At 40.7% G+C, this 14,902-nt stretch overlaps 1 protein-coding gene across 3 annotated transcripts in view; it reads right to left on the bottom strand.

Annotated features, from left to right (window-relative positions):
• Positions 1-5,281: 5,281 nt before the first annotated feature.
• CAMKMT (calmodulin-lysine N-methyltransferase) overlaps positions 5,282-14,902 on the bottom strand; it is a 360,603-nt gene continuing 350,982 nt past the window's right edge. For 2 of the 3 annotated variants that reach the window (XM_066611802.1, XM_066611804.1), the window contains exon 11: positions 10,232-12,511. In XM_066611802.1, the coding sequence (XP_066467899.1) occupies positions 12,425-12,511 (87 nt within the window). In that variant the 3' untranslated portion in view covers positions 10,232-12,424. Of the gene's footprint in view, positions 5,925-10,231; positions 12,512-14,902 lie in introns of those variants that run through there. The other variant, XM_066611803.1, reaches the window with a different exon arrangement.

Below are 14,902 nucleotides of genomic sequence, written 5' to 3'. Positions count from 1 at the left end.
ATAATCGAAAGAGAATCAATGTAGACCAGTACATAAAATCTTAAAATTTTTTACAAAGCCCACATTCCTTGAGTTCAGACACCCACATCCAGTGACTATAAGTTGGACACCAACTTTCCACAGCAGCTAAAACTTCAGGCTTGAATGTGGGTAACCAATTCCAATAGAGATCAACCTCTCAGCATGACTGAGCTGGTATGACACAGTATATCAAAGGGTTTGCTGGATAGATTCACTGGGGTAAAGATGTTTGAGAAGGCTTGACTTGTGAAATAGGCCATTGTATAGTGGTGAAGTCAATGCCCAAATGACAGAGAGCCTGAGGAGCCTGCTCCCTTACCTTGTGTTACCTTTGTTTTGTTAGTAATTGTTTGTAGACAGTTATGGGGGGTGTGTGTGTGTGTCTGTGAACACACCTACACATGCAACTGGCTAAACATTGGCCAAGTCAGGGTGAGGCTTTTGTATGTGTTAAAGGTTACGCAACCTTTCTCTAGGCCAGCAATCTTCAACTGGTTTGCCATGGCACACTGGTGTGTCACAAAAAGTCCACAAATGTGTTTTGAGAGTTTGGAGTACAACAACTGCAAATCCCTGAAAAACACTTCTGAGTTCTGCGGCTCTGTTTCTTGGGCAAACGTCTGTAGTAACTAATTGTCCGTCCCTCTTCCTGAGTAGGCAGAGCTGGTGGAGGAAGAGGGACAGACAATACATTACTACAGACAGTTGCCCTAGAAACAAAGCCACAGAACCCAGAAGAGTCTTCTGGAAGCTGGAAGTGACATCACAAGAGATGAAGACCATAGAGGTTAGTGTGCTATGAGAAGCAAAATGTTGAAAATCTCTGCTCTATTCCATAATTTGATCACTGAGTACAACATGCGCCTTTTAAACTGAAGGTCCATGTTCCATCTTGAGCTAAACAATTTGAAGTAGCAGGCCTGGGAAGGACCTTTGATGGAGTCTTGCTACTACCCACTAACACATACAATACAGAGATTAGATAGCTTCACGGTCTGACTTGCTATAAGGCAGTTTCACAGGTTCTTTATAAACAAACATGCCCATGCGAATAAACCCTCTATTATTTAATCCTGAACCATCACTCAGAATAATGGGAGCTGGCTATTAATTTTCTTTTCCTGAAATGTATAATTCCATAATGCACAGACCTGTGATTTCTAATATTAGTTGTGTTGCTCATAACATCGCTTTTGAAATTATCAATGAGAGGAGCTGGTTCTAAATTTTTATACACACATACACACACATACCCTAAAAGCTTCTCTCTCTCTCTCTTTCTCTACGGCTCTAACAACTCGACAACTGTCTTGGTTACACACTAAGGATTTCACTGAGAACATGTTAGACGGAATCAGAAAAGCAGAGAAAAGGTCACAAATAAGCACCTTATGAACAATGAAAGCTTTTCTCCATGTAGCAGTGGGAGAGTTGCAGGGGGGGGACCCTAAAAAGGTATTAATCAGAAGTGGCGATAAATCCTCTGGAGTTTTTGCTCTTATAAAACTCCTTGGAGAAAGTCTTGAAGGAAATGCAGGTCAAAGCCCAAAAAAGCTCTTGATCAGAGATTGCTGGAGGAAAATCTTCCCAGATGCCGTTTAATAGGCTGCAATCACCCCAGGAGTGGGAAAGCCAAGTACGCTTGAAACATGGTTGCAGTTCCCTAATAGGCCTTGTCACACTTAAGGCACTGCAAGCGCCATCCACCGAACAGCTGAAGCTGGCTGGTGATTCATAAAGCCAACAGTTTAAAGTTTATTATGATGAAAGCACTTAATGACAGCCATCGCTAGGGGCCCATCATTTATATAGCTGCGCTGAGTATTAGACATGTAGCATGACCACCAATTTAGTGTCACAATTGCTACCATAAAATGACCTTTGGTGATTTTTGCTGCATGTGGTGGACAGCTCTTCTTTCACATTAGTGCTCGGTGGCTTTTCTTTGCAGACTATTATGCTGTCTAAAGCTTATTTGGCACTGTCGTAAGCCTCAACCCTTGTTATTACCCCAAAGGCCTGTCTAAAGGGGGAGAACCATCTCATGTTCTATTAAGGCACCCCAATCAGCGAGCGATTCCTTGGTTAGTGTAATAATTTAATGCACATATTCTTCCATTGTTATCACATTTCTTTCTTTCCTTCTTTCTTTTTTTAAGTCATCCTGTTTTCAGTACACTACACTAAACATCCAATTGGACGGAAATGAAATATGCATGTTACCTTATTAGGTGAAAAGGGAGTGAGGATTGGGAGACTTAATTGTCAAATGGACAGAAAAGCATTACGCTGAGGCAGTCAATAATAAACAATAATACTACAGCTTGGAATAATGCACATCCTGGAAGAATATCTTGGGTCTCAATGCCGCACTTTGCACAAACATGGAATATAATTTTACAGGCAGAAGAACTCACACAGATTTACAGGGGAACAATATTAATTATGCGCCCATTTCTTAAGCCTTTTCTGTCTAGTTATACAGTGTTTGAATATGCAGTTCCAGCACTTTACTATCCCGATGTGAAGCCTTGCTATTGAAGTGGCCAGTCCTCCTTCTTTAAAGGAGGCTTTAAAATGTATATATAATTTTATAAATGATATAAAATCTCTTTCTAGTCTGCAAAGGGGAAAAAAAAAGAAAGCAAACACTAGCCTGGCATGCAGCAATTTGGGCAGAATTTAAAATATGTGTTTTCTGCTGATACCTAGTACTGTATTGGGTTTTACATAAAGCTTTTTTCAATAAGGTAAATTGTTACATGACAAACTCATCTTCCACCATTATCATCTGCTGTTTGTGTTTAACAACAGGAGTCCCTGTTCTAACAAAACTGTTGTAATGGCTGTACAAATTACTCAGCTGAAAGCTTTTCACCAAACCAAACAGTATTAATCAGCAGTTCTTATGAAGGTGCTAATTAAAAATAATTTTCTTCCTCAGTTTGCAATGCTAAGCCATCTTCACTTGCACTGTTTCCAGTATATAGCTACTGTATACACTCACACATCAGGGCCTCTATTAACTCCTGAATCTCCTATTACCTATTTTATTAAATTCCTGTCTTCCAGGTTTATGGGCTTGTTGACATTTTGGATGTCACAGCATGATATGTTTAATCATTTTAAAACTACATTAATTGAAGATGGTGGGGGGAGAGACAGGGAAGGCTAACATCCATTTACAATTCACACACTTGGAGAGCACATGAGTACAAGCAGAATGCCCAGCGCCACTTGACGAGGAGCTTCTTGTGCTAAAAACTGAACATGATCACTGTCCTGTACAATCTAATTTATGATAAAATGACATTGTACTGACTTAAATTTCTGTATTAGCAGTTATATATGAACACTGAAATTCCTGTTCTTGAGGAAAAAATACTGTACTTGATTCGGTCATAATAACTGAATTTTGAAAGTTTGGCATCTGTTGAGTTTAACCCTGGGATTCATGGGTCAAAAATGTGTCCTCTCTGGCTGTGGATCACCATCTGGTCTATCTCAGTGCACCCCCCCTCCTCCTGTACGCACTTTATCCTCAAGAAGGTCTATCAGATCCACTGTCCCTAATGGACACAAATGGAAAATGGCCAAACACTGAACTTAGTCTCTTTGGCTGCCAACCAACTTATGACTTAAACACAGAGCCTTAAAAAGAAAATACTTTAAAAAGAAATTGTGTTAATTTGTAACATAGGACCTGCCTTTCAGTGTGAGTGTCCACAGGGACACTGCACAAAAGCTCCGTAATTGCTATGGTGTCCAATCTTGTTCAAACTGGCAGCCATATACATATGAGGAGGAAAAAAAAAATATAGATGACTGTCAGCGCAATCCTATCTTGTGCTGGAACAGGCAGGCCAAGAGGCCTGTACTGTATCCAGTACAAGATTGGGGCCCAAAGTGGCTCAGCCAGAGACAAAGGGAAACTCTTCCCCTTATTCCTAGGTAAGCCACCATGGCCCCAATGGGTCTTCTAGGATTTGTGCCACCTCAGGAGGTGGCACAAGTCCAAGAAGAATGGAGCGGCTTCAAGCTGCTCTGCGCTGCTCAGGGAACGGGGTTGGGATCTGGCATAACGGTTGGGTCCCAGCCCCATCTCCTGCTCCCCGCCCACCTGACCCCAGGACCATCCTCCGCCAGCCTCAGAACACCTACCTCCCACCTCCTCCCCACCCTCCCCAGATCCCTGCATCGGCCGAGCTCAGCTGACGCAACCCCTCCCTCCCTAAGTTGGCATGGAGGCTGGATGCAGCCTCTGTGGGCCGGTGCATGTCCCTGCACTGGCCCAGCCAACTCCCGAGGAGACGCAAACATGCTTTACAGTAAGGGACTTGCCGAGGCCTAGGACGCTGTTAGGAGTGCGTCCTGTGACACCTTAAAGCTTAACATGAGCTTTTGTAGCTAGACTATGGCTTCCATCATCAGAGTTCAAGTGATTTGAACTGATAATGTGGGCTGTAACATATGAAGGAGACCCAATAAATTTGATACACTTTAAGACACTAAATGAGTCTTTTAGTCACTGTTGCTTCCACATACTAATATGGCTTCTGTGATTTGGAGAGAATATTTTGGCTTCGATCCAAAGAATGGAAGAAAAATAAATTCTACTACTGTTTAGTGTACTTGCTCAAGGGCTTGTGAAGAGTTCACACAATGCTATAACACAGCCATTTTCAACCACTGTGCCGTGGCACACTGGTGTGCGCAAGTGATCCACAGGTGTGCCACAGGAATTTGGGGGAAGATTATTTATTAGTAGGGTCAATGGGGAAGTGAGCCCCCAATTGCCAGTATGGTGTGCCTCATCAATTGTCAAAAACCTGATGGTGTGCCTTGACATTTTAGTGCTTTGTCAGTGTGCCATGAGATGAAAAGGGTTGAAAAATGGCTGCTGTAATGGGAGATTCTATGGTGGTGCTCATGCTTCTACTTCTGAAAGAGATTGCACAAAACTGGTGGTTGTAATTTCAATTTTTTTCACACAAAATTCTAGCACCAGACATACACCAAATTTTCAGTGAGACTGCTGCATATGAAGGGGCACTTCTGGATCAAACCCTCTGCTGTTGCACTGTAGTTGGTTAAATAGGAGAATGAATTGGACATATCTGTGTTTGTGGATCAGCTCTTACATTCAGCACTTTGAAGAATGGCTCATAGGACCCAGAGGAACAGTATCCTCATGTATAGGCTTAGGAACGGGACAGCAGTGCCTTATTTATTCAAGAGAGGAAGTGATCTTTGCTACAGGTGTAGAGCGCATTAGACGCGAAGATATGAGGGCACTGCCCCATATATATTAGTTTCTGCATCTTTAATCAGATTCAGAATCTATAGCCCAATTCAAGGGATACTGAGTGATGTGGGAGATGCTTCCTCTGGTCTGGCACCATGCCATGCCAGTAATTCTGAAAGAAGGAACCATGCCATTCAAGTCCGATATGACTCCTTCCCTGACCAGCTTTGCTGAACCCCAAGAAATGATAATGTATGAATTGGCCTTGTCCTGCTCCCCAAAACTTGAGATCTTTCGCTACTTCTGAAGAATGAGGGCCAGTGAACTCCTCTGTGCTCCAGTGGTTTGCAACTGAATTGTACAAGGAAATCAGCCTTTGAATCTAGGGTTGCAATTCTAAGCATATTTGCCATGAAATCAGTCAGACATCAGTTATGAACATGAGCAATGGCACAGCAGTTATTCTTGGAAGGTCTCCTCCTGGTTCCCAGCTTTCTGAGGCGACATGGGTCCTGAGCAGGCTTTCTTGATTATGGTGCCCCCACTGTAGAATGTGCTCACTAGGAAGGCCAACCTGCTGCCTGCTTTGATGTCATGTCATCCATGCAGGATCTTGACCTCTCCATTTTTTCTGCTCCCCAGCCTGGCTCTTCTCATTCTATAACATGGCAGAGGATAGTATTAGGCAGAAAATCACTCTAAAAACCTGTTAGCACTGAAGTAATACACAGATACATGAATAAAATATAGTTTGCATATTACAGAACATGTTTCACGGCACTGTTTAGTAAATGATACCCCCTTTAAAAGTATATTTGGAAGTTTTGTAAAAAAGAAAAAAAAAGAAAAACATGTACATTGATATACTGAGGAAAAGATAATTGAGAACAAACAATGATTGGCTATACAATTTCCTTTTTAACAGATGCAGTTATTATGGTCTTCTGCAAAGAAGTTTTCGTCAAAACTATCAAGATTGGTAGCCCAATTCTAACTGCCTTTATCCAGAAATCAGGCCTGTTGATTTCAGTGGGATTTACCTTCAAGTGAACATGGTTAGGATCAGGCTGTTGGTGTGGCTGTGGAATCAGGTACGTACTGCCAAAATCCTGCTAGGTAGCATAAGAAAATCCAAAACCATTTCCAAATCAAACAAGATGACTGTGTAGGGATACAATGTGCACGAATGAACTGATCTATTACATAAACACCAGGGGTAACTCTTATGTCCCAGCTGCACTGTTGGCCTTCAACACAAAAACTATTTCCCAGTTCTTATACGGAATTCCCATTTGGTTATCGGCCTTTGATTGTACAATCAGGAGAGTGCAGGCAATGTTTTTACACAAGATCCTAGGGGTCCCACATTGTGTAGCCCAGGGGTGCTCACACTTTTTTGGCTCAAGAGCTACTTTGAAACCCAGCAAGGCCCGGAGATCTACCAGAGTTTTTTTTACAATGTTCGCGCCATCATAACATATAACATTTATGTGTACAATGTATGTTGGTGTACCTTGAGCCCCACTGAGTATAACAGGACTTACTCCTGAGTAGACATGCCCAGGATTAGGCTGTGAGGCTGCAATCCTAGCCACACTTACCTGGGAGTTGAGTACAATGGGCCTTACTCCCGGCGTTTCCTCCCAGAGGCACCTGAAGGGGGGGTCGGCACTCCGCGATCTACTCATTTTGCCTCGCGATCTACCAGTAGATCGCGATCCACCTATTGAGCACCCCTGGTGTAGCCTATGCAACACTATGTTTGGAAGCAGGACAGCACAAACTGGAAACCCTGGCATGGCTCAGAATTTTTAGATATTGGCTTAGACTAGAGTGTATCACCAGACAGATCAAGCTAGCCTGAGTTGGGGTCTCTTCACCGATTCCCCACTCTTTCCAGGCTTAGATCTTTTGAGCAAGAAAATCTGCTCCATAGGATTCTCCTCAGATTTGCTAGGTGCGTTATCCTCACAACTGGCCTACAGAGCCATGAAACAAAGGCTCCTTGACATCAAGCAACAGGATCTTTACAGCAATGCTTACAAAATCCGCTCTCCAGTACATCTCCATCTTTCTATTTTACCTGTAAGGAGGCCTAAGTATTTTTACTTTCTGGAATGCCCCAAGAGTGAAGGGCATTTACCCTTGCAAGATGTAACGTCATTCCATCTGTTATTCCAGCAGTTATTTGGTAGCTATAGAGATATTCCAGTTGCAGATAGAGTTTGTCCATGCAGGCTCGGGAATACAGAAACACTCCCTCACATATTATTACATTGTCCAATATATCAGGATCTTCGCATAAGTTACTTATTGCCAGTCTTGGCCGCTTTCTTGAGTTGGAGTGACCATAATAAAATTGCCTACATACTCAGTGGGGCAAATGAAGAGCTTTCTGGGGTTGTAGTTAAATATATAAATATGATCATCAACAGACATATCTCTATGATGGTCACAAATGGTTGAGCCTATGTAGTAAGGTCTGGTTTGTCATGGCTGGAGGTGAACTGTCTGACTCATGTATCCCTCCATCCAATCTTTTGTTTTACACTGTTTATATTTTAAATATGCCAATAAAGGTTTCTTGTTTTGTCTATTACATAAACAGAAGTGTCCAGAAAACCAGAATCCTATGACAGCCATTTTGTCCATTTGAGAAGCATAGTGGAGCAAGATCACTTGCTGAAGATAATTTTTATGCAAGGTTTCTATTAAAGTCCGCATAACATATGTGACTGTTTTTGGAAAGTGAACATACAATATTCTAGATATCTCAGGTCACTACCAAGGTAGTATCCCATATAAGGAACAGAATTACGAAGACCTGAAGGAAGTTAGCACTGATTTCTGACTGGGATGGGCACAGGATAGGTTCTCAACCCTATAAAAGCTTTCGTGTCACACTCAGCCCTTTGGTCTGAATAACAATTTTCCTGGCTCATGATCTTAGGGTGCCCTGCTGTCTCTGTCTTTGCCCTATCCTGCCTCACCTTGCTTTGTCTTTTGTCTTCTTCCTCCCCTCCTGCTTTTATATGAATTGATTTCATGGGAACTTGACCTTGCCCTCCATCCACAAGATGGAGCACAAGAATCACCCTACAATATATGAACTCTCTGATGGCTTATTGTCCTTTTTAACCTTCAACTGGAGAACCCTCTTCATGACCATTTTTGTGACCTCAAAAGAAAAAAATTGTAGGGGACCTAGGGCATGTCAAGCGAGAAGAACAGGAAATGCAGGGATAACCACAGGTCTTGTTTCTTTGTGCGCATAGGGGAAAGAAAAGCAAAACATCATAGGATTGTTTGCTTGTAATAACTGTACCATCCTTCTGGCATCATCCACAATGTTGCATCCCTAACTTCCCTCTCCCTTCTCTCAGATAAATTATCCCCTTCTCCACATTATGTTAAATTTATATATACCATATAAAGTTAAATGAAAAATATGATGTGGCATAGTGACTAAAGGAGCAATTTCAAAGATGCTCTCAGCCAGCACAAGTTCCTTGCACACTGGCCAAAGAGTGTTTCAAAAGTGCTGTAAGGCACTTTTGTGACAACCCAGGAGGAGGGAGGCCGGCACAAGGACGTGCACTGGCCTGCGCAGGCCAGCCCAAGACCCACAAGCCGGCACAAAAGAGGCTGGCGGGGGGAGGACAGGAAGGAGGCGCATCAGGGCGTGGGGAGGCAGGCTTGTGGGCGGGGTCACAGGTAAGCAGGGTGGTGGGGTTCTGGTTTAAGAAGGGGAAACCTAATCCTGGTTCTGGGTAGCCTGGAGCAGCTTGGTGGCACAGATCCAAGTAGCCCTATAGCAGCTGCTGCGGCATTACTTGCGGTAAGGGAAAGGAATTCCCCTCGCCCTGGGCTGAGCTGCAACTGGTCCCAACCCCAGCTGGCCTCCCCATTCCAGTGTGGGTTAGGATTGGACTGTAAGGGCCCAATCCTATCCAACTTTCCAGCACTGATGCACCCATGCCAACAGGGCGTGTGTTGCATCCTGCAGTGGGAGGACAGTCACAGAGCCCTCCTCAAGGTAAAGAAACATTTTCTCCCTTACCTTGTGGTTGCATTGGCACTGGAAAGTTGGATAGGATTGGGCTCTAAAAGATAGTGCTCTACATCAGAACTTCCCAGCTTGCATCTCACCTCTGTCATGCACTCACTAGGTGGCATTAAGGCAAGCCTCTCAGTCTCAGTCTTTCCATCTACAATATGGGGATAACAATACCAACTTGTATTGGATTGTTGTAAACAATCCCCCTGCCAGGATTGTTGTAAAGAATTCTGCAAGATAATACACATGAAGCACTTGAAGCACTATACAAATGTGTTTTACTGTTACTATGGGAATAACATTGCTAGAAGGTCCACTTTGCAATCTTTCAGAAAGGCTCTGCTTATTATTCATATGCATAGGAAATTTATTTCATACAATTTGTTGCTTGATATTCCTTTAACCTTTTTCCAGAGTCCTAAGTATTCCTTTCCAGCTGTTAGTGACATCAGAGGCTTTCTTACTGCAGCTTCATAAGCTGCCATTTCAATATGAATAAAGAGAGCTACAGGCTCTCCTTCCGCAGCTTATAGGCCTATGAAAAAAAACTTGCCTCACTGTATTGTTTCCATTGGCTCTCAGCCCTTACACAGCACTAACTCTTCAGAGAACTTTTGGCACATTTTAAAACTTGTCTTCAGGCAATGCAGCAATATGGACCACCCACTATATTCACAGCCAAATGAATAGAAGAACTATGAAGATTGCACTTCAAGTACAATTGGATATATGAAGGTCTGTGATTACATGTATTTTTAAGTAAATATTATTTCATGATATGGAAACAACATTTAAAAATGAGACTGTTCAAAAAAAATCTTTATTAATATGGGAGAGGGGGGTAGAAACACCATCCAAATACTTGTCAATATTATCTTCTTAGTCTGATATATAAAACTAAATCAGTGAGGCAATGCTTAATAAAGCACAAGTTACAAAAAGATCAACTCCATAATTTTTCTTACAATATGGGCTGAAAAGAAGGAATGGAGCAAAATGCTGATGTCATACAATGACTGTAAATAGCAAATGCTACAGTCTAGGGCCCCCAAGTCCTTTCATCAATTATATGCATGAACAATTTAGCCACACCATTCAGCCTCAATGCCTAAATGTTTGCAGGATCGTGTTCTTAAGACCCCTTCAATTAAACCCTTATGGGATAATAGCCTGCATTTGAGACACCAGCTTGCACTGACATGACAGGCAGGGAAAAGAAACAAACAACAATAATTAGTTGTTCATTTTGATATACTTGTTATCTCCTTGGAGGAAAAAAGAATGGAGTCATAATTTCCAGGGTCATTAGATAAAAGTTGGCAAGTTCATCCTAAAGCACATTTTTAGAGAAACAGAAGGGTTATACTTTGGCCTATTTTTGTGTGTTCATGATGAGATTTCTAGTGAAGGCATACCATATAGGTATATATACACCTATGAACACACCCTCATTGAAGGAGAGTTGTCTCTACAACAAGCCTTTGCCATTCCTAAATTCTTATCATTTCTTCGCAGAAATTCTATGCAGTAAGAGACTCAATGTGAAATCCATAAAAGGAGATCTACAACTGAAATACTAAGATAAATGGCTGGTTTGCATTGCCCCTGGTCTTTATCCAACACTGAGAATAGACTGCTGTTTTATCAAAAGAGGAATAAATTGCTGTTATTGTGATGTTAGCCCATCACTTGGCATTGCAATTCAGGTTTTTGTGAGAAAGAAATGTATGATCTAACTGCGACTTGACCTGTGCCTTCCGAGATCCATAAAGGTGCTCTAATGGAGCATTAAAAAAGTGCTGAATACAAGGACATGCAAACTGGTGGTGAAGAAACATACTGGAAGGGAGCAGGGAAGGGAGCAGGACTTTTGTGTACAACCCAATTTGTTAAACCAGAGAGGAAAAGCAACAATACCAAAGGTAATTATTTTAACGCATTTCACCCAAAAATTGCACAAAGAAATGCATTTGTATTTACTGTTCTTGGGATTCTTTTGTAAAACCAGGAGGGGGAAAATGGTTTGGGAGTTTTAGAATCTGAAAAATGCAGGTTGTCAGCTTTTGAGAGTGTAGAAAATTCTTCATTAAACCAGGGAAAAAACAAACCCAAACACTTTTGTCTTGTCCTCTGAAAGACAGCGGCTCTTTCTGGGAAGAGAATGTTTTTAACCAAATATGTGAGCGACAATAGCTAAAATAAGATGTCTGAACATATTTTAGAGGGGGGCAAAGGAAATCCCACAGTTGCTATAGCATTCAGAATTTCTCAGGCAGCGATCTATTTTTAACAAGAGGTCTGTGGAACAGTTGCAGTTAGATTGCAGTACTGATAAAGGCTTGCTTTTCATTCATGGCCAGAGCTCTCTTCTTGTACCTAAACAGATAATAAGTACTCAGCATACTCCCCCTTCTTGACATAACACACTGAGACTAATCACACATAATTGGAGAGGAGGAGCGGAGGGGCTGGCCAAGCCATTGTGTCCAGAGGACAAATGGTCAGTTTATGAGGCTTTGGGCTGAGGCAATAATTTCTTATACATCTCCAGGGAAAGAACAAAAAAATATCCTGTTGTCAAAAAACATTAAGGAATCAAGCAAAGCAAGTGGGAAGCATTTTACTTTGCAAAGGGGAGGAAAACCCAGAAGGCAAGTCTCAAGATGAGCAAGACGGGGACAAACACAATTAAAAACATGTAGCACAAAGTCCATATAGAATCTGATGTGATGTGTACTATGCCCAGCAATTATCAGTATCTCTTTCCTTGCTTACCAGAACAAACATCTTTTAGCGTTTTACAGCTGGTCAAACACAGCCACCCAAATGTAAGCATTCAAATGTAATAGGAGAAACAGGGTTTGTCGAGATGAAGAAACCCTGTGCAGGATGAAAGTCACATGAGGAGAGAAACAGAGCTCTTAAAACCTCCAAATCTTTCTTTTTAAGAAAAGCAAAGCAAAAATTCCAAGACTGATATTCAATACAACTCAGAGTTTTCTCTTCTCAACATGCTGTAGTAAGTTTGGATCATTTTGATTACTTTTAGAACAACATATTCATATAGCTCTTTTCTCCATTTTGCAATCAAAAGATCTCTCTCACATATTCTGTACACGTTTGGTTAAAATAAGAAGGAATGGGTAGTGGAGGTTCTCATCATATATATCTTTTTCTTCTTTTTTCAACTGCAAATTAAAAAAAACAGTAGCATTAATAAATTTTAGTAACAGGAAACACAAAATATTATTAACTGACTTCGATTCTTTGAGCGAGTAGATATTAGAAAAGATTAATTTGCTCAGAACAACAATGAGAGTGAGGTGTCAAATAGAATCAGGATTTTGGAATAGTTAGTAGTGTATGTATCACTATTTCACAAGTTAATTTCTTTTCTAGTTGTACAGCAAAAAGTTGTCATTTATTGTAGTCAATACAAATTATTGATTTGCTTACTTAATTTAAGTTCCAATAAGCATCTGATCGAAATGAATGAATGTATGTAGACTAAAATTGCATCTTAAAATACAGGAGTTCAGGTTTCTAACAGATACATCACTTAGGCTGCAAGCCTAAGCACACTTTCCTGAGACTGAGCTATTTTCCCACTGAACAAAATAGGACTTACTTCTGAGTAGACCTGGTTAGGATTGTGCCCTTAAGATTGCTAAACATGTAGGCCCTCTTGTAATACTTTTGCACAACAAGGCAGTTCATCTGGGTCTAAGTCGTTTCAAAGGCCATGATGCAAGACTGAGGGGTTTTTTTTTAAAAAGTAGTCATAATATGCAATATAAAAATTCTTCTCTGACTACAGAATTAGTACATCTAATTCTAGGTTTCTAGTATTAAAGCTATGTGAATTGCATAAACTCACATGCAACCAACGTAAAATGAATTCCTTCTTAAAAGAAATAGTCATTTAGGCAGGGTTTTTTTTTCCAGGAATAGCTTGTTTATCAAAGAACTAAATTTGATTTATTTTCTATTGGTGTATCTTAAATATAAGAAACCAATCAAATTAGTCCAAAGCCTTCTTACAAAATTAAACCATAAAGAGATCAAGTGGAGGCCAGTAGAAATCAAAAAGCTGTGAGAAAAGAGCATGGTAGAATATTGCTGTTCCGTTCTCCATGGCATGAGTTACATTTATTAGCTGGTTTGTGCCACAATAATTATTAATGCTATGAGACATGTTATGACACATTCACGTTATTAATGTTATAAACATGAGAGTTCTCTGAATTCTATTCTCCAACAATATCAAGTAAACTACCAGAAATGGACAAGACACTTTTCTTTTTTCATAGCAGAATGTCATTCATTTGTTTAAATTCTCAGCTAATTCACTAAGAAATGTTAGGGAAAAATCACAAAAGGAACAAAAATTAGCTTTGTGCTTCAACACAAGAGCAGGTTCTTTATTTTGTTTTCACTGGGGAGGCATGATAACCTGGCAATATTTTGGGGAGGTGAACGAGATACCCAACCTGGCATTCAGGTCACTACTTTTGCAGCAGCCAACACATTTGGGTTTTAAAATGAGAAAAAGTGCTCTAGCACCTTATATAAACGGATTTATTGTGGCATGATCTTTCATGGGATATGTGTCAGAATTTACTGATTAATCCCAAAGGGCCAATGGCCTTCTTTCTTCTACAAATGAAGATGGCTACTGTTTTGAAATGTTAATTTTGAAAACTTCCCTTGGAGAAAAAAGTGGCTTGAAATACTTCAGGTGAAAGCTTTCTCTTGTTGCATATCACAGTCTATTTGGTGGGATGGAAGTGAATCAGCCACAAATATGCAAAGTGCATACATGCATAATGTTCTTGGACAAAATCATCATGTTCAGGAAAAAAGTCTGAAAGGGCATTCCTTATTGTGAGAAGCGTTTGTTTCAGATGAGTAAGATAGGAAAAAGCCTAAGTCTTACTGAACACAATGGGCTTACTTTTGAGTAAAATAAATAACACTGTTTTCAAACACCTCTACTTATTGTACATTATCCTCTACTGGGATGTGGTTTGGATCAGCTGCCTCACTAACCTGCATCCATTATGATACACTGCAAACCCTCTAAAGTAAACACACTGGAAAAAATTGCTCTTGTTTAGGGAGGTGGCAGATCTGATATGCCCCCATGCCTCTTTTAACCTGAATTCTCTAGTGACCTCTGGTGGCCAGCACCAAGTATCCATTACAGAGTTGAAGCACAATCTAGACACAGTTACACCATTCCAGATTAGCAGGGGGATGTTAAAGAAATAAAGAAATGCCACAAAGCCCTGTATTATTGCAACCTGTTATCCAGACATAAGTGCACCAGAAACATAACATTATTGTACTCATATATGCATACAAACCCATTTGCAAACAGGGCATATGTTCCACTCTGAATGTTATGCAGAGTGTTATTGCATACATCATGCATGCTCTTCTGAGCCCAATTAATGATTGTAATTTTATGAAATAAAAAAAACAAAACCAAAACAAAAAAGCCACCACCAACCTCATAAACCAGCCTTTTGAACAACTAAAAGCAAAATGTGAATAAAACAATTTTTCAATTTTGTAGG

Source organism: Tiliqua scincoides, chromosome 1, assembly GCF_035046505.1.
Source record: "Tiliqua scincoides isolate rTilSci1 chromosome 1, rTilSci1.hap2, whole genome shotgun sequence".
NCBI lineage: Eukaryota > Metazoa > Chordata > Lepidosauria > Squamata > Scincidae > Tiliqua > Tiliqua scincoides.
Note: the sequence above shows the minus strand (reverse complement) of the source record. Positions and strands in the feature narration are given on the sequence as shown.